The sequence below is a fragment of the Antechinus flavipes genome, chromosome X (assembly GCF_016432865.1).
Source record: "Antechinus flavipes isolate AdamAnt ecotype Samford, QLD, Australia chromosome X, AdamAnt_v2, whole genome shotgun sequence".
NCBI classification, from domain to species: domain Eukaryota; kingdom Metazoa; phylum Chordata; class Mammalia; order Dasyuromorphia; family Dasyuridae; genus Antechinus; species Antechinus flavipes.
In genome coordinates this window covers 1,052,952-1,080,726 of record NC_067404.1, presented here as the reverse complement: position 1 = coordinate 1,080,726, position 27,775 = coordinate 1,052,952, and the positions used below count along the sequence as shown (strand labels likewise).

Below are 27,775 nucleotides of genomic sequence, written 5' to 3'. Positions count from 1 at the left end.
AAAAGTACCAGGTGGACTCAGTTATAAGAAATTTTTAAGTCAAATACTAGGCAAAGGAGAGAACTACTTGACTTTAATAGATTGGGGGAATGATTTGGGCAGACACAACTTCAGGCAAAATGTTTTGAGTGATGATAACTTGAATTTAAATGGTGGTACAAAAGGTTATTTTCAATGCAGAAATGCCAACATTTGACAGCTTGAAAGTGTAAAAGAAAATAAAGATTAAAAATTTTTAAGTAAGAATACTGATACTCCCAACATTGAAGGCATAAAGATAAGAAGATTAATTTGAGATATGATTAATTTGAGATTATTTCCAGGCCATCTAATATGGAACATGGAATAAGCAATTGGGAATAATGAAAATCAGGAATCAGTTTAAGGAGGTAAACAAGTAACCAGGATTCAAGACTACTGAGAGGTCACAAAGGATGAGGTTTAAGAAAAAATATAAAATTGGTATTTTTTGCAAGTTTTGGCTGAATGATGCAGATAGAAGCCAAAATGCAGAGTGTGGAGAGCTTTCTCAAGCAATTCTGCCACAAAGGGGAGAGGAGATCTGACAAATATCTAACAGATATAGATACCGAGAGAGTTTTTGGATAAACGTAGTTAGGGAAACATACAAGAAGCCAGTAGTTGAAGAATATAAAGATCACTGAGAGTGAGAATGATAGATGAATTGAATAAGATCAATCTACTAAATGAATACTGAAATATGAATATTAATTTACCTTGTTTTCTTTGCTAATAGAGTCTAGCTGTAAGCACCATGGATGAGTCCAAATTCTGCTTAACATCTGAAAATCTTGGAAGAGCTTTGCTCCTGATTTTCCTCTCCCCCCTTCACTAGTATTTGCAATACCTGATGATAAAAATAAAAAGTTTGTACCACAACACAGATCTAAGCCTAACCCCCAGCTTCCGCTTTCTTATCACTTAATTAAAACTGTGGTATCGTTCTCCATTCTTCACACACAAATACCACATGTTCTCCCAGTTTACAAATTATTTTCATATAAAATTTGTTCCTTTTTTTGAACTATACAAATCCCTTACCATCTCTTTAAAGCGTTTTAATTGGTCTCAGTGTTTCACATTGCAACCCAATATTCACTCAATAACCTAAAATTGTTATTTTCTTTTAAAAATTTTGGGAAGAATCTTTTTTACTCTAAGCCTGAATCTGTTTTGCTTTAAATTCCTCAACTTGAAGATAGGAATAATAATCGTATCTTCATCCTCTTAATTCTTTTCTTTTTGCTTCCTAGTCCAGTGTTTCCTAACCTCTGCTCTCTAGCAACTGAACTTGATAGAGGAAGGAGGTAAAGAAGGAAAAGAGATAAAACACATTTTAAGTTTCAAACTACATTATGCCTATTTCTATTTATCAATTCTATCTCTGAAGATGGAGAGCATTTTCCTTCATGAGTTTCTATTGTCAAATATTTATAACAAACCAAGAATAATATAGTCATCAAAGCTGTTCTTAAATCAATATTGCTGTTAACTTGTATAATATTCTTTAACTTCATGCAGATTTTTTCATATTTTTCTAAAATCACCAAATTTATCATTTATTACACTAGTATTCCATCATAATTACATGTCACTTGTTCAGTTATTTCCCAGCTGATGGGAAAACTCTCAGCTTCCAGTTCTTCATCACCACAAAGAGCTACTATAAATATTTTATAATATTTTTGCAAATGTTTATTTAAAACAAAATACAAAATAAGAAAAAAATAAGAAAACCACAACAGAACAAGGAAAAACCCCAAACACTATTATGTTACATATGTGTAACAATAAATTTCCATTTCAAGAAAGAATATATGATAATACAAAACATTAATATGCAAGTTCTTTAATTTTTTAAATTTCCTCTTAATTAGGAAATTGACCGATAATACTGGGCATAGGTAAGTTTAATAAATTTTTGAGACATATATTCCACATTGCTCTCCAAAATGCTGATGTATTAATGTTTCACATGGGTGTTAATATCTGCCATTTTCTCTTTCTATAATTTTAGATAATATGATAATGAAATGACATTTCAAAGTTGTTTTAATTTACTTTTTTTATCAATAATCATTCAGAATATTCTTTTCAAAGTACAAATAGCTATAAATTCTTCACTCAAAAAAATCTGCCTATTCTTATTCTGAATTTAAATCTGTATTATTTTATATCTATTTATAGCATCCATGGTTGGAGTGTTTTTCAAAAGAATATATACTGAGTTTTGTTGAAATTTTCCTCAATTAATATGATTAAGTTCTTTGACAACACAGTCATTATTATGAGAAAGAAAGTTAGGGCAGGAATGTGGAAAATAATGTCCTTAGGGAAATGACCAATGAACAAAATAGGGGAAATAATGGTCAGAGAGAGAGAGAGGAGAAAGGTAATAAGAAAACAGGAATAAGAGAATGAAGACAAAATAATATGACAGGCAAGAAAAGAGAAAACACTAAGGAATTTTTTGACAATCCAGATGAAATAAAAACTTTGAAACAGAAAAGACTATGTGATTGCAGCTAAAAAAGACTGTCAATCAACAAACATTTTCTGTTTATTAATTCTAATAACTATTATTATTGCTCCTATTCTTTACCAGATGTCATGCTCAGTACCAATTTTATAGCTGTGAGATATAAAATATTGCTAAACCTTGTTTGTAGCATTTTTCTGATTTGCTTTGATACAAGCAATTTTATGTTAGCAATACATATATATAGACATATAGACATATATAGATATAAACATATCTATCAGGATAGTTTTTTATCAGGAAATAATTGGCTGAACAAGCAAGTTCCTCAGCTTACCTTTCTTTCCAAATATTTCCCTCAAAACTGTAATCAAGTTGCTTTGCTGTCTTTATAAAAAGTTAACAGCTCATTATTATCAGCAAATATAATTCAATTTTAGTCACCAGGAATTATTTCAACATAGTTTATGATTAGAAAAAAAAATTAATTTTTCTTATCTGGGTTTGCTTCATTCTTAATGAACTAAGTATGAGATAGGGACAGTATGCGATATGACCAAATATTAATAATTTTATCTGAAAAACAAATAAACCCTTACAAATTAACATGAAAGAATAATCGCTCAAAGTAATTTTTAAAATTTTGTACCTATTATATGAATGTTATGGAATATTATTGCTCTGTAAGGAATGACCAGCAGGATGAATACAGAGAGGAATGGCGAGACTTGCATGAACTGATGCTGAGTGAAATGAGCAGAACCAGGAGATCATTATATACCTCAGCAATGATACTGTTTGAGGATGTATTCTGATGGAAGTGGATTTCTATGACAAAGAGACCTAACTGAGTTTCAATGGATAAATGATGGACAGAAACAGCTACACCCAAAGAAAGAACATTGGGAAACGAATGTGAACTATTTGCATTTTTGATTTTCTTCCCAAGTTATTTTTACCTTCTGAATCCAATTCTCCCTGTGCAGCGGGAGAACTGTTCGGTTCTGCAAATATGTATTGTATCTAGGATATACTGCAACATATTTAACTTTATAGGACTGCTTGCCATCTTGGGGGCGGGGGGGTGGAGGGAGGGAGGGGAAAAAACGAAACATAAGCAAGTGCAAGGGATAATGTTGTAAAAAATTACCCTGGCATGAATTCTGTCAATACAAAGTTATTATTAAATAAAATAAAATTTAAATTAAAAAAATAAAAATAAAAAAATAAAATAAAATTTTGTACCTGTTAAGTGATGCAAATAGTACTGGTAAAGCTTGCATTGAATAGATGTCATTCTGACTGCTAATACATACTCATATTTTGGTGGTAAAAACTTTGTTAATGCTGTGTGATCTTTCCTCTACAAAATCAAATGAAACATTAAGTTATTTTCTCATACAACTAACTAATTCTGGTATATTCAAACTCTAAAACAGCCTAACTTTAAAACTTATAATGTCTTTAACATAATTTGTCATTAAAAGTTCTCTCAGATTTAACTTAAAAAAAACAAACAAACCCTAATTTTCTTTCTATTTTATTAAAAACAATCCAAGTTGGCTGACTCCAATGATAAAAATTCTCTTTTAACCATATAACAATTCATCCTTTCTGAAATCATTCTCACCAGAGATATAACTTATAACTTTCTATTATCTCACATTTCACAAATTTATTATATAATTTGTACTCAAAATTTCTCAGTAAGACATTACTCTCCAAATGGTTCTCTTCCTTTACTTTTTTCTATATAGAAGATTTTGGAGCAAGTGGACTTGAAGAGTCTAGCCATAGGATTGTTTTGCACTCAGAAAGAATCAGTTCAAACATCATTTAGATTACACAGAACCTGGCAGCTACTAATAGAAATTTTTTGAGTTAAGTATGGAACATAAAAGTTTAAAAAGCTAAAAATAGAGCTTTAAACCAATAATGATGTACCCTGTGAAGTTGACTAGAATCCTAATATGGAAAATTTGTGACAATTTATGGAAATTAACCCTTTTCAAAACATTAACTAGTTTGATTTGGAAAAAAAAGAGTGGGGGGACACTAATTTTTTTAATCATAAAAATAATAAAACAATTCCTAGAAATTATTCTAATGGCCTGAAAGTAAACATTTAAAAAATCCCCAAACTACTACAGTGTTGGTGAATGATCCTATCACTTCCTGTCAAACAGGGGGAAAAGAATGGAAGCAGAATCAGATTTTACAATTTTAGTCCAAAGATCACTGAGCAGTGCCTGCTTGCTCCTTCCAAGGAGAACTATGGAAAATCTGGACAGACATCATATTTCTGACAGAGTGGGAACAATAAATAAGAGTGAGCTTCACAGAAACAATGCTTTCAAACTTTCGAGAATTCCTTGGGCTATCCAACATTCGATACAGTAAAGAAGGTCAAAGCCTGAAGCTGGACACTTCCACCCAAACATGAATTTGGGACAGATAATGAGAGATTATAAAATATAGAGAAGCCTTATGTACCCTTATGTAAAGGGTCAGGAAGTCTGATTAAGTTATTATGTGCCTGAATGTTTACAAAAATGTAAAATATAAAAATTTCATTTAATTATAAGCATCACCTCAAATTCCACCTACTTTCACGGTCTATTCCTTCTTTCCACCACTAGTAACTTTTCTCCAAAATTATTATATTTTACATTGCATTTATCTGAAATATATATATTTGCATGTTTTTTCATGAGAATAGGAATTTCTTGATTTGGGGACAGTGCTTTACATCTCTGCAATACAATACCTGATACATGTAACCTGGAAAATATTTAATAAGTGCTTGTTAGCTTGACTTTCTGATGTTGGTTCTGATTTTCTTCCACTCCCTTTGGTGTGCCTATGATTAAATAAAGCAGGCTCTCCTTTTGTTCTACTTCATTTCTGAGTTGAATTTTTAAAAGGATATATATATATATTCTCTGATCAAAACCTAGCTATATGGTATAATTTAATTCCTTTTAGTTTTTAGGTTTGAAAGAATAAATAGGTACATTTGTTAAATACTTACCAAAGTGCTAAGGATACAAACAGTAATAGAACCCTAAAGAGGCTACTAATTTCTACTACTACTACTATACTCTACTAATGGGAGAGATATCAGAGAGATGAGGCTGTGAGATTGAAAAGTCGCACATTCCTTAGGGGCAACAAGAAAACAATACCTATAATTTATTTTGTTTCTACTAACAAGTTAGTTTACAATTTTAGTCCAAAGTTTCTGATGTTTAACGATGTACTAGTGACAATAATTCTGGGAAAAAGAAACTTGGCAAAAGTTACATAAGCCACCTATGGGATATACTGTGTAAAAACTTATTTATCAATGAATGAAAATCTGGTCACTTTTCTTTGTTCCTGAATTGAGTCTAGAAATTCAACTTTCACTCTCAATTAAATTTCCCATTAATTAATATGGGAAAAATTAAAAATTACCAAGATATCAGGTGTTATCTTTATATTATTCTTTCTTAAACCGTTAAAAAAAAAAGCAACCACCTTTTTCACAAAATCTGCACTATATATATAGTTGACAGAGCCCATAAATCAATGATAAAGGAATGTAATTAACAGCATCACTTTTCTTTGACGTAAACAAACCCATTGTCTTCCCACCTCTAGGTTTGAACTTCCCAAAACTAGATTGAGGTTAGTAAGTTCTCCCTTGGCATCTTTGGTGTTTGAGAGATGCTACCAGTAAATTGACTGGTTATTGCTAATCTAACAATAAACCTATCACACATGTTTTGCACCTCAATTTACTTTGTTTCACACATAACAACATACATGAAGGGGTTACAAGTGAAATTACATATTTTTCAAGTAAAACTAACCATAAGTAAATATAATATTTATTTTTCATCTACCTGAACACAGCCAGCTAACATTTCATAGAGAATATGGGCACGTTTTTTCATTATTCGAACATCTGCAACGGTGGAATCAGCACACTGGCCATTTTGAATTGGATTTATGAATCGATTTCTAAATTCTTTAATAGAACCAAGCAGATTGTCTTTGATAAAATTAACCATACAATGATCTGATAAAAGAAAAATAAATTATCATTGTAAATATTTCATATTTCACGCAACTAATTTTACGCCATTAAATCAACAATGATGAAAAATAAAAAAACTTAAATGGATGTTTTTGTCTAAATCAAAATTTGGAGATATTGCTAAGAAAATTTTTCTGGACAATTCAAAAAACTCAATACTAAAGGAAACTAAGAAAATGTTTTTAAAAAAGCAATTTAGGAAAATAGTTTTAATAAAATTAATAATGTAATAAATGAAACAACTTAAATAAGTTAAAATAAAGAAAAAATTCTTAAAAAACCATACTAAAGATTAAATGGCATCAAATCAGATCAGTTCAATATAACCTTGAAGAGCATAGTAACTTACATTCAACTAGATTATTCTGTAGAGGTGTTCCTGTTAAAATAATTCTCCTTTTTGTATGAATAGAATTCATAGCTTTGGATATAGCTGAAGACTTGTTTTTTAATATATGGCCTTCATCACATACAACAAAATCAGGGCCTAGGAAAAAAAGTATTTTAATGTTTATGTAAGTTCAAGCTGCACGGTGGAACAATTTATTTTTTAATGCTATCTTTCAATTTTAAAAATATAAACACTGACTATTGCAACCCTTCATATATTCTACAATGCAAAAAAAAAAATCATACTTGAAAACAAAGAAAAATAACAAAACCAAAAGACCAACTGCATCTAGGCATATGAATATTTGTAACCTATTACATAGGAATGGGAATAAATGATCTGAATTAATTGTCACTAAATATTACTTTTACTTATTTACATCAATGTAATATGTCATTTTACTTTACTATGAACATAATTTAGTTTGGTTCATTCAGTTAGTTCAAGAAATTTTTCTTAATTTTTCAATTTTTTTGTTTTATAAATTTGCAAAATACTTCATTTCATTCAAAACTCAAAACTGGTGTTTATGTTAATATTTTGGAATAAATGGTTTTCATTTTCTTCTATCTTGGATTTTCTTGGGAGCATATGAACCAGTAGACATAACTGGCTCAAAAAGCATAAAAAATATAGAAATCTTTTCATTTTATACAAATCTAGTTTATGTTCCCAGATTGGTATATCATTGCATTATTATTAATGTAAAATATTACCAATATAAAGTGTCTCTGAATTTCCAATTTTATCAACACTGACTCTTTTAACCGTTTTTCATCTATATGTGTGTGTATATATATATATATTTCTGTATTTTATTACATATAAAATACAGAAATTTAGTAATGAACTGATTAAAAGGGACTTTTTGCCTATGGAATCTCAGCTAAGTGTCTTTAAGTGGATAGATATAGTAGAAATATAAAGGAAAATTTGAGTTTGACTTTTGCCTTAGCTGTGTATCCGAGGCAAATCACTTCGCTTCTCTCATTCAATTTCCTTATTATTATAAAAAGGAAATTACATCTATGTCAAATGCTCACCAAGAAAACTAAAAAAAAATTGTATTTTTGCCATTACAGTTAAGAACTATGGTCCATATTATTAGAGATATGCATGATATGGATAACTTCTGATGTTGAAGCCAAATCAAAAATTTTAACCTTCCATTTTGTCCATACCTCTTTTTCAACACTATTCTAGATGTTCAGTATTAGCAAAAATACAAAATTAAAATATGATGTGAAGTTTCAGCATTGTTTTACCTGGAGCCACAAGAGTTTTGTTAAATACTTCTTTTAATTTTTTACTCTTCACATTCCTTCCCTGTACGAGATTGCGATACATTTCATAGCCAATGATCATTACGCCACCATTGCCTTGCCATTTTTGTAATAAATGACTTCTGTCTTGAGGGCGTCTCATGGTTGCTAATTCAAATACCTTTGTAAAAAGAAAAATCAGATATTAATATTTTTAAGCTTGAAGAATAATAAAATGTTTCATTACCATAGTTCACTACTACCTTCAAATAAATTATCTGAAATTATGTGTGTAAAATAAAGTTTAAAAATACAGCACCTTAAGTTTCTTGTCTTCCTCTAATTCTTCTTGCCATTTCTCAAATTCATTTATCCAGTTAAGGACAGTATTAAGGGGGCAAACCACTAAAGCTGTAGTAAAATGCAATTTAGCACTTAACAGAACTGTATTAAGAAAAGTCACAACCTGAAAGATAAAAAGATCAAAGATATGTAACTGCAACCAACATTTTAAATCTATTTTAGAAATGGTTATGTCATTCAAAGTTCCACCTTTATTGTTTCATTTTAAGCTTGTTTACAAAATTATAAAATTTGTACTGAGGGAGTGGAGGAAGGGGGTTCAAAGTGGGATATCTCTGGAGTCATGAAGACTTGAGTTTAAAGCTGGCCTCAGATATTTGCTATGTATTAGCTGTATGATCCTGAGCACTTTTTTTTTCAAAGTAAATTGGAATTGATTCAATTTCAAACATTATTATTTTCATTTTGAACTGTCAGTCTTAGACTGACAAATTAGCATCAGAATATACTACAGGTGATTCCATAATTATTCTCTGTGGGGTTTCCCATAAACTCATAAAAAATAATGTTTTCCTTTTGGTTATTTGATTATCAATATTACAGCATTTTCTGATTAGTTGCTCTATTCATATTTTGAATTGAGCCATTTTTAGGTCAATCCTCTTGAGTTTGGATTCATTTCTGTAACTGAATGAAACACTTCTGAATGAACTCCTTCAATGAGGTCATGATACAGTTGGAGAGATAGCATAATGAAGGTTAGACTTTTTAAATGACAGGCTGAACAACCCTTCAAGCTTTAGGAAGTCTCTATTAATTGAAATATTTCTTTTGTAAATAATTTATTTAGTCATATCTGATGCTCAGTCAAAAAGGAAGTAATTTAATTACCTAAGACCTTGAGTTATATCATCAAGTCTTTATATGATTCAATAGTTTTTAAAGAAAAATTAACCTCACCTTTTGGAAAAAAGGTTTATCTTACTGTTTCAACTATAACAGTATAGTTATACTACTTCTGTATCATCTAACAATTATTCTTTATTTTAGTCATTTTCATTTCTTAAAATTAATGAATTTCAAAAATAAAAACTAATTGCAACAACTTTTAAAATCTATAATTTAGCTAGAAATATGGGATAGCTACAAGGGAGTTTTAAAGAGCAGAAAACGTAAGGATTGAAACAAAGAATAGATGATAGGAGGGGAAAATTTTTTTTCCACATGAAAACAGAATACAAACTGCTCCTCATAAATGGCCATAGGGAAGTAAACCCAGAAATTCTCTTATTATCTTCACTTTACACATTAATTGCAAAAATGTCATTAATACAGGAAAATTAGTTCCTCCAATTTCTTATTCTTTGATTCACCATGTTAACTAAAAAATTAATCAGTCATTAAGATTGTCAGAAATCTTTTCCTAAATTCAAATAGCCAGAGCTTTATCCATTCAATTCCTGCTCTTACTCACCCCATAAACATTTCTTGAGACTTACTAAGTACCAGGCACTGACCTTCAAGGAGTACCAATTCTAATTTGAGAAGACAAATGAACTAGAAAAGTTGTAGGGGTGAAGCATGATCAAAGAAGACTCAAGGGCTTAGAAAAGGACGTTGACTAAAAGCAGATGACTATCTAGAAAGCTATCGTTTCTACCTTTAACTTGTCTTACATTGTTTCTGTTCTTCCACTGCCTCAATTCTTACCTAAATTTTGACTACAGACTTGGGAAAGACTTTAGTCTAAAAAGGCCAAGATGTTCCCACTGCATCCATGACTCAGGAGGATAACCCTAACCCGACTGACTGATGATTTCGTACAATCCTGCCTAAGAACGCACCTGGATTAAAACAAGCTTGTTATAATGTTTAATTATTAAGTAGTTTTAAATTTGGCTTCATAATTCATTACTACTTATGACCAAAAAAACACCCAAGACCCTGAATCTCCTATACTAAGCCAATGATAAGGACTATAAAATGAAAGGCCATTTAAATGTGGAATGTTTATACATTTCATTCCTTAATCTATCATAAACTTTATTAAGTAACAAAGGTCAGGCACATTATTATTGAAGGTACTTAAAAGAAAGAAAACTATTCTTTCCTCGAGTATTTTAAATGAGCAGCATGTACATAGGTGATGCATATAGAAGATTTTTTCAAGTGATGACAATATATTTTTTGGAGAAATGAAACTAGTAGCAAAAGGTCCCTTCAAGAGGTAGCTGAGTCTTGAAGCAACCTCGACAAAAGGACATGAAAGGACCTGGGAAATAGCTAGAAGAAATAGCCAGAGACCATGTCCTTGGGGGACATGCCAGAGACCATGTCCTTGGAATCAAAGAGCTAAAGAAGAATGTAATTGCCTGCACATAAATTCTGAAGCTACAACCTTATCGTAAACAAACTATACACCCTAAACTCCTGAGACAAGATGATGTGTGTCCCAGAAAATTGGCCCTATCAGCCCAGGTGCAAGATAACGATTAGGCTCCAGGATGTCTGCCACACATCTGGTGTGACATTCTTTACTTTGCTACCCCCCATTCAGAAATGTATATAACTGGACTCTCTTCACTCATTAAACTGAGACTTTGTTTCACCCCAACTGGTCTTCCTCCTCATTTCTAACCCCATTATGTTTCAGGCATAGCCTTACAGACAAATTCCAGTCTTGGGACCCGCACTTTGATGGCCTGCTGGACGGGTCAATTGGCGCCCAACGTGGGGCCCCAAGACTGGACATTTGCCCGGCAGATTAAGAAGAGGTAAGAAGAAGCTCGTCCGGCCGGACCCCTAAGAAGTCGCTCTACCGCAGAGAGCCCCGCATACTCGCTCCACAGAGAGCCCCGCAACTGAAAGGTGAGTGAATCATCTGCCGCATTCATGGGAACTAGAAAGAGGAGTAAATATTCCTCGTCAGGGATCTTTGAGATCCCCCCCCCCCCGTCAAGTCTATCTACCCCCCGCTTCCCAAAGAAGGGACTCCCTCCGTAGAAAGCAATCTCGCATACCCCGTCTTCCCCGCCCCCCAACCTAAACTCCCTGTAAAAACTCAGAATGCCCTTAGTGCCTCAGAAAGCGAAGCTGCAGGGTATATTCCACCTCCTTACACCTTGCCCTTTCTTACTGCCCCGATAATTAATTACCCAAAACGGTGAGACCCTTGAAGAATATTATGTGTTATATGTTTGTTTAATGTTGTAACTGTGTAGTCTGTGTGATGTGTGTTCTATGTTCTGTGTGATTTGTCTGTTTTATTGGTTGGAAAAATTTTTAAGAACATCGTTGCAACTATGCTTACTAAAACGGAGCTCCATGTCTGTCTGTGTGTGTCTGTGTTAAAAGGTACCAAACTTGTAAGAGATAAGGATTCAGCCTCTGTGTGCAGGCTTAGCAAATATCTAGAAGCTTGAAAAATCCTTCTCTCTCCCTCTCTCTGTCTCTGGCTGACTGCAGCAGTCTGTGAGACAAAGGGAGAAAAGGGAGAGAAAGGAAGAAAAGGAAATGAAAAAATAGATTGATGGGGATTTGGAATTTCGGAAAGTTAAAATACAGCCCCTAGTCTGTTTTTGCTGATTTAAAAGCTTTGTCAAGTTTAAGAACAATGATTAAGAAATTTGGGAATTGGTTGTTTGAAAATTTGCTTGTGATTTTAAAACTTTTAACCTGTTGTACTAATTTGTAAGTAAGGAAAAGCCTACTAGAGTAAAGAGCAATAAAATTCAAGATTAGCCTGGCCTGGGCAATAAAAACTTTGGAGATAAGATGCTAATAGCTGTTAGTAGGAATGTGGTAAAAGAAAAAAAAAAAAGAGAAAAACTTTTAAAAACAGCTGTATTAGTTTGATTCAGTTTGTTACCTTCTGAAATATATTGAGTTATTTGTTAACATAAGTTATACTTTAAAACCAGCTCTGCTGGACATGTGTGGGTTTGGATTATTCACTATAGTATGTATCTTACAGGTTTTTGAAGGGAAAAGGAAAGAGGAATGCAGGTGATTTAGGAAAGACTGATTAGTAGGGGCAATTAGAGGTTTGCATGATTTAAGGAAGGTGAAAATCTTTTGAGAGTAGGTAAAGAGATGGGGGAGGGAGCCACCCACTCCCACTGCCTTCTGCTACTTTACCAAAGGAGCATCTGATAGGAAAGTTCTTTAAGGAGATTGTTCAAATATGTAGCCAGGGAGAAAGAGAAAGTTGGAAATGGATAGATTTGGGAAGAAACCTGATATTGGGAAACTGATGGGTTAAATCTTGAAAAGGATCCCCATTAGGAAATTTGAATGGGGAACCTGAGAGAAGTTTTTTCCAGGGGGCAGGAGTGGGGGAAGGGTGGCCATATGGAATCCTCTCCTCCCCTCACCCCCCTGAGTATGTTCCTGCCGCTTTTTTTTTCTTATCTGATTACAGCCAGTTCAGCAAACTGATTTTTAAGGACATACTTTTAAGTTAATTGATTGAATATTTGTTTCTTGATACATAAATATTTTCTTGGTTGAGGAATATGGTCATAAATGTGATCCATACTTTGGTACGAATATTTCTAAAAGTTTCATTGCTATGTTAAAAAAAAAAAAACCTTCTTGAATTCTTTTATGTGGAATTGGGTGTTTTGTATAAGTTTAAATTGATTGTATTGGGTCATCCTGAGGTTATTTAAAGGGCCTCTGAAAATAATAGTTTTTTTTCTTTGTCCTTTTGAAAATGTTTCTGTTATGGACAATATGCAATTTGGGATATTTTTCTATGTATTGGGTATTTTAAAAGCAAAATGATTTGTATGTATAATGTTCACTCATGTAACATCTACCCAGATATGATAATTGTTCTAAGTTGTGAACTTACTGAGACAAAATTTCTTTTCTACCCAGATATAATAATTGTTCTAAGTTGTGAACTTACTGAGACGAAATTTCTTTCTGTTATTATTACAAGGTTATGATAAATAATTGTTTAAGAGTTATCAGAAATTTGATTAATGACATCTGTTATTGGAGGTAAAAGTTTTTGGCTTAGAGTTAATTAGTTAATGCTGTTTGGGAGTTTTAAAGCTCCACCCTCTGACAGTTACTGGGACAATTGATAAGCTGTTAAAACTCAACTGCTTATGTTATGTTATAGTTATGTTCTTGCATTTTTCCTTCTTTAACTGATCTCTCTGATCACAGCAATGGTCAATAGAAACTGTTAATGCAATTCAATTATGTCATGCTTTGCTAATTTCAGTCTGGTCATATGTAATCATTGTATCCTAAATGCTTGGGCAACTAAGTATTTCGCCTAGTCATCTGTCTGTTACTGGATATTGGTGTTTTATTTCTTTAAGGTTTCTACATAAGAGGACAATTAATAATGGTCTGTAAGACTGCACCCGTTTGCTTGGCCTGTAAAGCAAACTCATTTCTTCACATAGGGAACAATTTATTTTGGCCTCCTCATATTTTGCAGCAGTCTGGTAAACTGAGTCTTTCTATCTGAGACTGATCTAATCTTTCTTTGTTAGATTTGTGTTTTTTGTTCTAGATTTTGGTCAAATTACAGATATTGGCTTGCTTCTGGAACCTGGATCAGCTTTGATCAGCTTTGATTGTCACCACGGCACACACCCACTCTGCATGGAATGAGAGCCTCCTATCACTTCACAGCCTGAAGCAGCAGTTTGTACATGAGACCATGGATTAGACCCTGCATCGAGTGTAGTTTGGACTGATATAAGAGACTTTGGGAATGGTTGATGACTGACTGTTAAACCTTGCCTAGATCATCTATTACTGTGTGCTTAAGATTTGGGATGGGATTTGTTAAAACTGTGTAATTATTGCTGTTATGTTTGAGGGATTTTTAGGAAATGCTACTGTACTAGTCTGTTATGTATAGGGATTTTGATTCACTCTTGGGATTTATATGGGCAATGGTCATTCGATAATTCCTTTCCATGAGAAAAAAAAAGGGGGAAGGAAGAGATAGAACATTGGAGAACCTGGTATATATTTTTTCAAAATACCTGAAAGAATGGGAACGCCCAGCTTCTATTCACTTTGCCTTAAGCACTTTTGCCCCACCCCCTATCTCACTAGTTCAGATTGAATTTGGATGCTTTAGTCTTAGAATCCCTTATTTTGTTAAAACCTCAACATCAAAGAGCCCATCGGAGGCTCGCAGAGATTTAATGACCAATTGCTAGAAGAGCCTTGGTACCGACGGGTCAGGTCTAGGCTATGCCCCCGCCTTTCAGCAGGCAGTGGTCTAGCCAATGACGGGATTAGTGTGACCCCAGGTGGTGGGATGCTTTGAGGTTGACTTATTATTTTTTAATTTTGGAGCCATAGCAGTAAGACCATGCAAGTGCCATGACGGGCAACCTCGAGAGGTCAGGCCACCCACTTAAGACAGGGTTCGGCATGGCGTACCCCCGAGTTGGTATGGCTGACCCTGATGACCTAAGACAGCACTTGGTGGCATGCATCCTCCTTTCCAATGATTGGCGATACTAAGACATTGTAACATTAGTTGTGTATCAACGCTCGCTCCCCACAACCGGAGGCCGGTCACATAGCCTAAGTCAGGCCTCCCACCCGTGCATAAATAAAAAAAAAGGGGGACATGCCAGAGACCATGTCCTTGGGGGACATGCCAGAGACCATGTCCTTGGAATCAAAGAGCTAAAGAAGAATGTAATCGCCTGCACATAAATTCTGAAGCTACAACTTTATTGTAAACAAACTATACACCCTAAACTCCTGAGACAAGATGATGTGTGTCCCAGAAAATTGGCCCTATCAGCCCAGGTGCAAGATAACGATTAGGCTCCAGGATGTCTGCCACACATCTGGTGTGACATTCTTTACTTTGCTACCCCCCATTCAGAAATGTATATAACTGGACTCTCTTCACTCATTAAACTGAGACTTTGTTTCACCCCAACTGGTCTCCCTCCTCATTTCTAACCCCATTATGTTTCAGGCATAGCCTTACAGACAAATTCCAGTCTCGGGACCCGCACTTTGATGGCCCGGTGGACGGGTCAGGTCTTCCTTGTAATTCCTTAAAACTAATATCATCTCTCTATGAATTATCTCAAATTAACTGTTATTGTTTTGCCTTTAGATTGTCTTTCCTATTATATTATGAGCTTTGTCTTTTTCCCTTCATTGTGTCCTCGAGGTTTAACAAAAAGTTCCTATTCTTAAAAAAGTTTTTCTTTCCAAGGTTATCCAGGGAATCTGTCTACCAGGAAATCTTTTAAAATTACATTCAAAATGAAAGCATACTCAAGAGGAATAATGTGTAAAGTCTGTAATAATCGTGAGTCATTCTTTTAATAAAATACTGACCGAAAGTGGTCACGAGAATTGAGATGGTTAATAATTAGGAAGGCTTGGATCATCATTATCAGGGTATCGATTCTCTAAAGGGAAATTTATCCAAATGTGAATGAAGATAAGCAGGTGAGGAGTCAGAATAATTGTGAGATGATGCGCTTACTAGGTGAAGGCATAGCTGTAATGCTGAATCAGCAAGAAGTGAAAAATGTTTTAGGAAATTTAATATGATATTTAATTTCTAGCTACTCAGATAATGTGCAATATGCATATTGCAGTATAGAGTTTTATGGTGTCTCACCTGTAGTGTTTTCCCAAGACCCATGCAGTGGGCAAGAATGCATCCTGAACCTGCTGATTTTTCTGGCTGTCTTACGGATTCACAACAGCAATCCCACATAAATTGAACACCTATTTAAAATATATTAATTCTTAAAACCTTAACATTTATGTGACTTTTCCCAAAAACATTAAAATTTTTATAAGCCTTAAAGAACTATGATCATATTCTTTCATCCCTAGGCCTTCAATACTTCACTTCCAGCATGTATAATTAGAATAAATAGTTGGTAAGTTGAAGTTTTAAAAGTTCTTAAATTCATGCTTGCCAAAGGTAAATTTGATCAACTGCTTCATGTTCCTGATGATTTGGATAAAAATATAAATAATGACTACTTAAGTTTCTCCTATAATAATTTTATGAGAAAATGCTTAAAATACAAAATAAAACAAAAAACACACATATGCTACAAAAATTTCCTTTTTAACCAAAATATGAAAATAATAAATGAACTACTTATGTATGTTTCAAAGACAACTTAGAATCATACAAACAAATCTTTTAAATCATATTTTAAATATTTCAATGCTTTTACCATTTATTTGATGAGGTTTCAATCTGGTAAGAAGGTCTTTATGAATTTGAACTAAGGCTTCTTTGGTTTCAACATCCTCATCTAACACAAGTTTAATTGGTACTGGACATGCTGTAGAATCTACTTCCTGCAAGAAGGAAAAACAATGAGAACTGTCAGGAAAATTTAAAAAGTAGGAACAACACATTTTTTTTGAAATTTGTGTTTCATCTATGACAATTCACTGACAAATATAAAATAAAAAAAATTAAAAAGTTATCTTTGTTAAGTTGGATTTAAGAATTTTTATTGGACTTATGAAACTCATCAAATATTTTATATTTCTACTCAAGTACCTTATATTCTATTACAGAGAATGAATTGCTCCTGCTTAACATTCTGGGTAATTTCAAATCCTTAGAAAAAAATTTCCAAGAAACAAAAAAGCTATGCACTGGATCACAAAATTAAGAGTTGAAAGGGAATGAATCCTAATGAAAAATAAACAAGAAAAAAGTTAAGGGCTTGAACAGAACTTGAGAAAAGTTGTAGAAAACTTGGGTAGAATAGTAAAAGGATTCAATCAACTATGCATCACATATATTCATCTTAAAGCATAAATATCTCACAAAGGCACAAAAGCAAAAATATTAAGTCCTGTTTGAAAATAATGAAAGAAAAATGACATTTAATAAAGGACTGTGACACAAAGATTAAAACTAAATTTAAAAATTAACAAGGTGGCATAGTAGAGTTCCCTCATAATTAGAGAAGCAAAAAACAAACCACTCCAGTGCAACTGCCAAAGAAGAGTTAGTGAGACACAACTGAAATGACTGAAGTTACTGATTACAGAAGCAATCGATAATTTAATTAAAGATAACAACAACGTTGGGATGTCAAAAATTGTGGGCTACAGCCAAAACAGTAATTGGGGGAAATAGGATCATTCAGTTAATAAGTGCCTGTGGCTGCCATTTAACCCCATTCATTTAATAGGTTTCTGTTATCTAAGATGATCAAGGAACAAATTCAAATTTCAACAGTCAATTCCAAAAGGAAGAAATCCAATGAAGATGAATCTGTTTTATGGGGAAAAAATATTCTTTTCCATTTCACACAAAGCAAATTGTTTTTTTCTAAATTCATTGCTTAAATGAAATAACATACAAAACACTTTAAATTTTAAATTATTGCTATTATTATCATTAAGTTTTATTGTTATCTATCTGATCACAAATTGATTAAAATCAGTACATTGTTATATATAAATTCAAAATGACTTGCTATTCTTCATTACATTTTCAATTCACTAGATTTAGAATGGATCAAAAAAACTTTTTCCTCATTAAGAATTAAGTTCAACAGGAGAAGGTTCGGTTCTGAAAATATGTATTGTATCTAGGATATACTGCAACATATTTAACATATATAGGACTGCTTGCCATCTTGGGGGGGGGGGGTATGGAGGGAGGGAGGGGAAAAATCGAAACATAAGCGAGTGCAAGGGATAATGTTGTAAAAAAATTACCCTGGCATGGATTCTGTCAATACAAAGTTATTATTAAATAAAATAAAATTAAAAAAAAAAGAATTTAGTTCAAATTAATATTTATTTTAACTGTGGACAAATTAATCTGTATACTTCAGTTTCTTCACATATATAAAATGACAATAATAGCAGTACCTACTTCTCAAAGTTATTGTCAGAGTCAAATAAAATAATAAATGTAAACTGTTTACGTATCTTACTGTAAACATGCTGCTACTTTTATGTATATTAATGCTTTTTTTGAGAATTGTTGAAAAAAGGGCAGTGACTAAAGCACCAGCCCTGATGTCAGAAGGATCTAAGTTCAAATATAGCCTCAGATTCTTAACACTTCCTGGCTGTGTAACCTCAGGGAAGTCCAATAACTTAACTCCAATTGCCATAGCAACAACAACAAAAAAAGAATTATTGAGAAAAATTTATAATAGGAATTCAAGAAGACAATAATTAAGTCTAAAAAATACAAATTATTACTTCTCTTAATTTTTCTCTTTCTTGATCTTTTCCAGCAAGACGTTTTCTTCTTCCTTCTTCTGCTGTAAGTGCTTTCTGTATTTGTCTTTGTAATTTATAATCTTCAAGGATATATCTAATTTTCTTTCTACATTTTCCAGGTGATTTTGATTCATCATTTTCAGAATTATTCTATAATGTGAAGCAATCAATAGATTAAAACAAACACAATTCAATACAAATTAACTAATAAAATCTCTATTAAAACTATAGAGAATCCTTTCAATACTTTCTAACATATACTTATTTTAAGAAAAATATGCTAACTAGACAAAAACATATGGAAAGGAAGAATGATAATATTCTGAGTGCTGTATTTTATAAAATAACAAAAGACAAATCAATAGGCAATTATTGACAGATTTCTTATAAACATTTTGGAGTAGTTAACTAGTGCAAGCAGATAGAGACCTGTGCCTATAGTCAAGATTTTTCTTCTTAATTTTAATCTGGTCTTAGACACTTATGATGCCACTGATTTCAGTTTGTAATTTGTAAAAAGACCTACAGAAGGAAAAGGGAATTCATTCTAGGATATCTGCCAAGAAAATAAATGAAGTCCCAAAAGGCCATAACAAAGACCAATGAGCATTTAATAATAAAATCAGTAATTCTAGCAAAAAACTACCAAAGTGCATCTAAATAAATGCATCATTATACCTGTATGTTGCAATCAGTGAGGTACTGACTGGTGGTGCATTTAGCAGAGAGAAAATGAAGAAATGTTCCATGGAGAAGGGAACTAATAAAAGATCTGTTGAGTTCCAGAGTCCCACCCTCTGGGTTTGTCCAGTCAGAAATTCAAGTTATGTCAAATCCTTGAGATCTATTCTGAGTGGGAATGGATCAGTCTCCCTTTGCCATGCTCTGTCAAAAATCTCAACAACATCCCTGAGGTTACATTTTCCCTCTAAATAATCTACTTATGGGCCTCCAATGAGGAACTAGTCTTCTGTATGCTCTCCCACACTATTTCATCCTTACCATTCCTGGTGTCTAGTGTGTCCCTTCATTTTGCCTGGAATCTCTTCCCTGAGAATGACTATTGTGAATTCTTCACAACTGAGCCCCAACTTTCGGTGCCTATTATCATCTGCTGTTTACATTCCATACATCCATAATATTGTGTTAAAATGAATAAATGTAGAAAACAAAAATTTGTGTGAATCCTAAGACATAGTGTTGATAAAATTACATATACTAAAAAGTATGGAAAAAAGTCAACTTTCCTTTAGCAGGGCTTCAAGACTATGCCTTTCAGAATGGCAAATGCTTCTAAGTAATATGAGGTACAATAACAACAGAAAAGCATCTAAACATGTCATAAGCATGCATTTATTCTATTTTATCTTGGACAAATTAACTTAATATATTATTTAGAACAATTAATGCCTTGTTTAAAATTTAAAAAATAAAACATATATGTAGTTAGAAGATATACATATACACATAGATGTATGTTTATATATATAAGTAAAATATGTGTGTATTTTAAAACTGATAACATACAAAAATATGCCAAAGGAAAAAAGATACATTATAAAAAGGAAAAAAGAGGGAAGATGCTAATGTATACCTTATCCTCATTTGATAACTTCTCCCGTATTTTAAGATGTTTTCTTTTCTTCTTCTGCTTGTAACTTGGTTGATTACCCTCTACCTTTGTGGTTGACCTACTGCAGAATAAAGATGCTTTATCATGAATAAATCTTAACTAAGAAGGGAGGTTGTCCTTTTTTCCTATTATATGTGCAACAAGTTACGGGGAAACTTGACGACTGCCATCAACTTCTGGTAGTTTACATGGAAACAAATGATAAAGGATTCTTCCACAAAATGTTATAAGGCAGAATGGCTGGTGGGAGTTACAAAACACAACTGTGGCTGGCTGGACCAAGCCAAGCCTGGAGTGCTGTCACAGGTCAGACACAGGTACTCCCCATGAGCACTGGGGCGCTCTCTGTCACTTTCTGTATCTTACCTTTCTCTGGGGCCTGTTGGATTCGGCTTCCCTCAAACAGCACGGCCCCGCAGGGCACACCATGCTGGGTGGTACGGGGCCGGGTCTCCCCAGATACACAATCCCTTCTGAAGTGCTTAAGGGACACCTGAAGAGTGTCCTTGTGCTGCTTTGTCTAACCACCTTGTGAACATGTGCTCTTTCCGAGGGCTCCATAAAATAATTGAGGCAAATGTCTCAACATAACAAAGACAACAAAACACTGCAGAGCAAAATGGATAGTAGGGAGAGAAGAGGCTGTCTTTTGCCTCTTTTTGTATTCCTAGTAGTCAGGATAAGTGTCTGATAAATAAAAGGTGTTTCATAAATGTTTACTGATTAAAAGATAATAAAATATTCAAAAGATTTTTAAATCAATAAAAACTGCCTCCTAAAATTATTTAAAACAATAGCCAATATAAAGTTTTTAAAAATCTTTTTATAAATATATTATATCAAGTTAAATTAGTAATTCAAAAATCCTTCCACTAAATAATGTAAAGAACTAAGCTTTCTTTTAAAAAGTTACCTTAACAAAGGCAATTATCAGAATTTAGAAAAAGAATTTTAGTCCAAAGTTTATTATCAGAATAATGAAATTTTGTAGAGATACACTTTAGATCAACTTTATCACACTTTGTTCTAAATCTGCAAACATGAACTCAAGTAGATAATTATACATACCTGGCAATTTACTGTAATCACAAGGATATGAAAAATACAATACACACTAATTTCTTTAAAAATAACATTGCAAAATTATGAAAATAGGAACTAGAAAACTATTATACTACCTTGTTCTTGGCTGTTGATCATCATCTTCAGTCTCATTTATATTTTCAATAACAGCAGGTTCTTGAAAGGTAGAATGAACTGAATTATCAATGCTCACTTGATAACGAATAGAAAAAAGGTTTTAAATATATGCTCAACTATTCTGTCATTTTTCTTTGTAATGCAGAAAATTACATGAAAATTTACTATTATCTTAATGATTAGTGGATGAAGTAGATTCAGATGTGCCCAATCTTGTCCTTTTTTCTTACTTATATGTACCTGAACAGATATCAGAAAGAAAATACTACAAAATGTGAATGGACAAGTTAATGTTAATAATCTCTGTTCCTTGTCACTGAGAAGGGGAGGCACAATCCAAAGATTTGTGAGGATACTGCTTCCCATAATGGCCTCCTGTGACTCTTCCATTTGTACTTTATTTGGTTAAACATCATTCTTCTCCCACAATACTCCCTTTCTTCACATCTTATAAACAAAGGCTAAAGGAAATCCATTTCTATTAGCCTCAAACTCCCAAATCACACGCACATATACATCCTTTTTTGTCTAACTCTTTTTAAGAGGTTGCCTGCAAAAAATGCCTCAATTTTGTTTATATTCAACACTGTTCTTTGCAAAATGAATAAATATTTCTAGCCTTTTTTTCTCTTCTGGCTTATTATTTATCTCAAGTATTTGTCAAATTTTCAGACAGATCATGTCAACAAATTGTGGTTATATCTTTATTTTTTTTTTACTCTTTATATTAATTCACGTGAACACCAAGCAGTTATTACATCCACGCTAGGCAATACCCTAGTCTTCATGAACTCAGTACATTCAAAACTAATCTCAGTATTTTCATTCCCTAACTTTTCCCTAACTTTCCTTAGGGAAAGTTTTCCCTTCCCTCCAGTGTTCCTAACTTTTCTTAGCTATTTTCCTTAGCTACATTGTTATTCTGATATTTTTAATTTCTATATTACTTCTTCTAAATATTCTTTTCTTGACGGTCATCCTAATCACAACATGCTGCAACTTACCACTTCTACTCTGAAATGGCTTTCCTCTCTCCATAATCTACCAATATAGTTTCTTCAAATATTTTATTTGAAATTATGTTTATATAAATGATTATTATATGCAAAGCACTATAATACAAGCAAATACAATACTTGTGAAGATCCTTGTGTTTCCTTTTGCCACTAATAGTTGGCTAAATACCAAACTTAATTACCACCGTCATCTATCTCTACTTCTGCTCATATGGTAGTTGAAATCATATACATATGGCTAACAAGTGCACTAAAATGTTATTCTTTTTTTTTTTTTTTTTTTTTTTTGCTGAGGCAACTGGGATGAAGTGATTTACCCAGGGTCACATAACTAGGAAGTGTTAAATATCTGAGGCCACATTTGAACTCAGGTCTTTCTGACTAACCCTAACCCTAAATGCATTGTGTCACCTAGATTCCCCTATTCTAACTAATCTTAATTGTATTCTTACTGAACAAGGGGAATGCTTTTATTCTTGTGTTAATGAAACGTTTTTCCTTCTATCAGTTAAATAAAATGACTTTCTACGTTACCAATAATTCTTAAACTGTCACATTTGACCCTTTTTCTTAATCTTCACTTCCAAATTCTTGTGATATTTACTTGGTACACACACACACACACACACACACACACACACACACACACACACACACACACACACACTTCTATCTCCCCATCAATCTTCTATCTTGCCCAGATATACTGGTAGAAAAGACTTTATTTTTATTTTTATTCCTACCTCCTTTCACAGTCTTAGATCAACTGAAATACTCAGCAAATGTTTTGATTGACTTAACTGGTGGAAGCAGGAATCCCTCTTTTGTGCCATTTTAAAGGAATGAATTTTATATTTACCATTCTTCTTCTTTCTATGTTTGCTTTCTTTTGTTCCCTTTGCAGATTCTCCATCACTTATATTTAAATTGCGTGTAACTACTGGGCATTTGTATTTAAGCTTCTTCATTTGCTCAGTGTCTGAATCAGATTTCAAATTGCTTTTTTCATAAATCCCTAATAATGGAAAAAATGATATGGAAAATAAATAGGTTATGAACTATATCCCAAATTCCAAATAATTCAGATCACTGGTTTATTTGAGCACTTACAAAATATTCAAACTTAACAAGTGCATACCCTTTTTAGCCAATTCCATCCATATATAATATTTATACTTGTTGAGATAAAGGATCACAAAGTTTTTCCAGCTTTTCAAAAACTAAATTATGTCAGTAGACATTTAGTGTAATCTTGTAACAATTTTCTAAACAATACCTGTTTAATACTAATTTTGCATTTTTCAGAAGCACACTGAACTTAAGAAAGGAACATATTCATGTGCAACTCTTTCTGATGCTTCTCACCCTTACTTCTTCTATTTGTTTCATCATTGTTTTCGGTACTATTTTTGTCATCTGTTTCTTCACCTTCATCTGATGAAAAATTGGCTTTGATTTCTTCTAAGAGCATCTTCTTAGCAATTCTTTAAAATAAAAATTTTCTCTAGTTAAAAATAAATTCCCCAAATATAGATGTATACACACACATATATGTATATATATAAAATATATATTTCCCAAACAACTATGTTTACATGTGTAATTATGAATCCAAAATCTTCCAAGAAAATTAAATGTACAATAAATTTATAAAAGAAGCAATTTCATTCCCTAATGCTTTTTTATCTGCACTCTTCCAAACTTTCCTTGGACTATCTACATTGTTATTCTGTTATTTTTAATTTCTATATTATTTCTTCTAAATATGGTTCCTTGAAGTTCATCCTTATCACTGTATATTACCATTCCCCTTCTTTATACATTTGCTTTCTGTGTATTTCACTTGAAAAGCAGGAAGTAAAGTAAATGATAAAAAATAAGCATTTTTAAACTACTGCTATGGCATGGGATATGTGAAAATGTGTTCAGAAGGATTGCATGTGTTTCACCTATATCAGATCATTTGTATGATCTTATGGGAGAAAGAAGTAGGAAGGGAGGAAAATTTGGAACACAAGTTTTCCCAAGAGAGTATGTTGAACATTATTGTTGCATGTATTTTGAAAAATAAAACACTCATTTTTTAAAATGCTGCTGTTATTGTTTAAAAAAAAAAAAAGCAAATATTTGCTGTATCCCTGGAACAATGCTACATTCTGGAAATAGAAAAGGAGGCAAAACTTAAAGGTAAACATCCAGACACCCCACAAAAAAAAAAAAAAAAGAATCTTGCTTTCAAGGGATTCGATTAACATTCTGATAACTGACAAGAAAGATACATTAGCGTAAATGTAAATAGAGACATCAGAGAAAAGATTAAGAGCAAGAAAGCAGCTTGAAGAAAAACTTCAGTTGATACTTTGAAGGAACATAAAAAAGCCAATAGAGAAAAATGAAGATAGAAAAGAAATTTTCACTGAATAAATCTTTTAATAAAATAATGTCTTTAATACTCATCTTCTACATGTAATTAATAAATAATTTGTGAAGTAAAGTTACAAATATGTCCTAATTCAATGTCATAAAATCTAATTTTAAAAACATACATCTTCATTCTATATTAAATGTAATTAAGTAAAACCTTATTGTCTTAGTTATGAAAATTTCCTCATGTCATTCCTTTCCACATATTTCCTTAGTCATATACATATTTATTATTAAAGCTGATATTACACTTAATATAAAAAATAAATGCAATTTTTTGTGCTAATCAATATGAATAATTAACAAATGTATTCAATTCCCATTGATGATTTTTGGTTGTTTAAATAATCCCTGATAAACTTAGTCTCATTTCCACAGAAAAAATTTTTTTTAGCAAATTTCTTATTTTCGTTTTTCCAAAGCAACTGTAGAATAGTTACTACGATTAAATAAAATTTTACGGATGAAACATACCGATTTTCAGGATCATCATCCTTCTCTTCTATTAAGACAGGAACAAACAGGGTGTTCATTTCATTACCTTTAAAAATATATAAATTTTATATATATTTCATAGTTTTTAATAAAAAAGTCAAAATGCAAGTGTTGAATTTTATTTATGAAATCTTTTAAGACATTTAAAGAGAAAAATAAGTACTATCATTCTTTAAAATAAGTTGGGTTTTTTGTTTTGTTGAGATTTTTTGATGAAAACAAAAATAGGATCAAAATTCTGATGCTATCAGGCAATAAATCAAATTTAACAATGGCTAAAAACTAGAGAGAGAAAATATTGCTGAATATTAGGGCATTAACCCTAAAAAAATTCATTTAGATGAACCACCTCAAGTCAGAAAAGGAAGACAATGTAAAACAAATATAGTACTTTCCCTAAACAATGCATAATTTCTTTTAATCTAAGGCTTTTTATAAATAAAAACAGACATAATAATTAGTTTCCTTTTTTAAATAATATAATTTAAAAATAGCATAATAAAAAAACCAAAGAATTCAATTTTCCTAAAAAGAGAAAGTTTTTACATACCTGACTGAAAATATCTGGTATCTGATGCATCAGTACTTTCTGTAACAGCCATTTCACACTTGTCACTGTCCCATAGATCAGATGAAGAGGATAACACATTTTCATCTTCCTCTTTCTTGATAATTTTTTCCTTGAAGAACTTAGAGCCTTTACTTTTTGTATCGTCCTTATCTGAATCAGAAGTGGAATCTTCTCTCTTTTGTTTTGCTTTAATACGCTTAAGCTTAAGACGTTTTGCCTTAGATATAATTTTCTTCTGGGTACTGCCATGTTTTAAATCAGTCTCAGTTCCTGATGAACTTTTATTCACTGTAGTATTCTTCCTGCAAGTAACTGACTTTTCATCTGAATCTGAATTGGAATCTTTGTCAATCAACTTTTCTTTTGCAACTTTTTTCCCTTGCTGTCTTGATGTTTTTGCTTTATACTCTTCATCATCACTTTCTTCTGAAGTAGATGTAAAAATACCTTTTTCAATTGGTCCCATTAAAGGTGGTGATTTTGGGAGGTCAGTTTCACTAAAGATTAAGTAATCTGATATGGAATTACGAGAAAGCTTAATATATAATCTACTTAGTAATTTGGCTAATGTCTTCAAATCCAACGATCTTTTCTCCATTTTAGCAGATTCATCTGTGTCAGTACTATCATCATTCTCAATACTGACAGAAGTTTCTAGATTGTCAAAATTATCTTCTGATTCTGATGAAGGTATCTTCTTATCTAAAGATTTAGAAGTACAAGGAAGCTCTTCATTTGTATTATACTTAATTTCACTATTTGTTGTTGGAACCAATTTTGTTAGATCAGTTTTTGTCTTTGTATCAGATTTATCTTCCACTTCCCATTTTTCTTCTACATTTTTAATTTTAGTATCTTTTTTAACATTCACATTTTGTCTTTCTTCAATAATTTTTTCCAGTTTTCTAATAAATATATTAATCAGTTTTTTATTCAAGAATTTTTCTAAAGCCTTATCATTATTCACCTCAATCATCATATATTTAATACTTTCCAACTGACTTAACTTGAAATTTGTCGTAACTTCTAAATTGGCTGTTTGTTCCAAAAATGCCACAAAACTAGAGTTAATAAATTTCATATTATCAATCAATGATCTTTTCTTTTGAATCAAGAATTTTGGAAACAATGGTGTTGAAAAAGAACATGCTGCAGAATCAGATGAAGAATCATGAACCTGATGTGGTTCTTCACAACTTCCAATTTCAAATTTTTCTGGATGGTCATATGACTTATCAATCTTTCTACTTACTAACTTTATCTTTTTATACTGTTGCCTTAAGTATGATAAGTTCTTAAATACATTGTCACATATGGCAATCAAATCCAACAAAGGCTCAGGCTGACAAACATAACAACTCCACTTAGAGGTTTCATCCATCACTTCTGATACCTCGTTTCCCCCTAGATTGCGCAAAATGCATTTTTTACAAAAAGCATTATGACAAAAATCACAACAAAGTAAGTTTCCACCTTCTGCACACCATCTGAAATATAAAAAGCAAATACATGAAAGCATCCTTTTTACTCTATTTAGAAACGTTTAAAAAAGTTAATAAGGAAAAACATTTGCTAATTACAAAAAAATTACTAAAGTATAATAATAATATACTAAGATATAATAATAAGATATATTAAGTTATATCAACATATACTTTTAAAATTA

The 27,775-nt window shown here is 32.2% G+C and overlaps 1 protein-coding gene across 1 annotated transcript in view; it reads right to left on the bottom strand.

Moving 5' to 3' along the window:
• The window catches only part of LOC127542761 (transcriptional regulator ATRX-like), a 167,851-nt gene that overhangs the window by 127,508 nt on the left and 12,568 nt on the right, over positions 1-27,775 (bottom strand). The window contains 15 exon segments of the mRNA XM_051968551.1: positions 738-868; positions 3,746-3,863; positions 6,388-6,563; positions 6,931-7,068; positions 8,238-8,415; positions 8,554-8,700; positions 16,171-16,280; positions 16,745-16,867; positions 18,740-18,920; positions 20,365-20,464; positions 21,579-21,678; positions 23,479-23,618; positions 25,518-25,545; positions 26,089-26,803; positions 27,077-27,596. Coding sequence (XP_051824511.1) covers positions 738-868; positions 3,746-3,863; positions 6,388-6,563; positions 6,931-7,068; positions 8,238-8,415; positions 8,554-8,700; positions 16,171-16,280; positions 16,745-16,867; positions 18,740-18,920; positions 20,365-20,464; positions 21,579-21,678; positions 23,479-23,618; positions 25,518-25,545; positions 26,089-26,803; positions 27,077-27,596 — 2,905 coding nt within the window.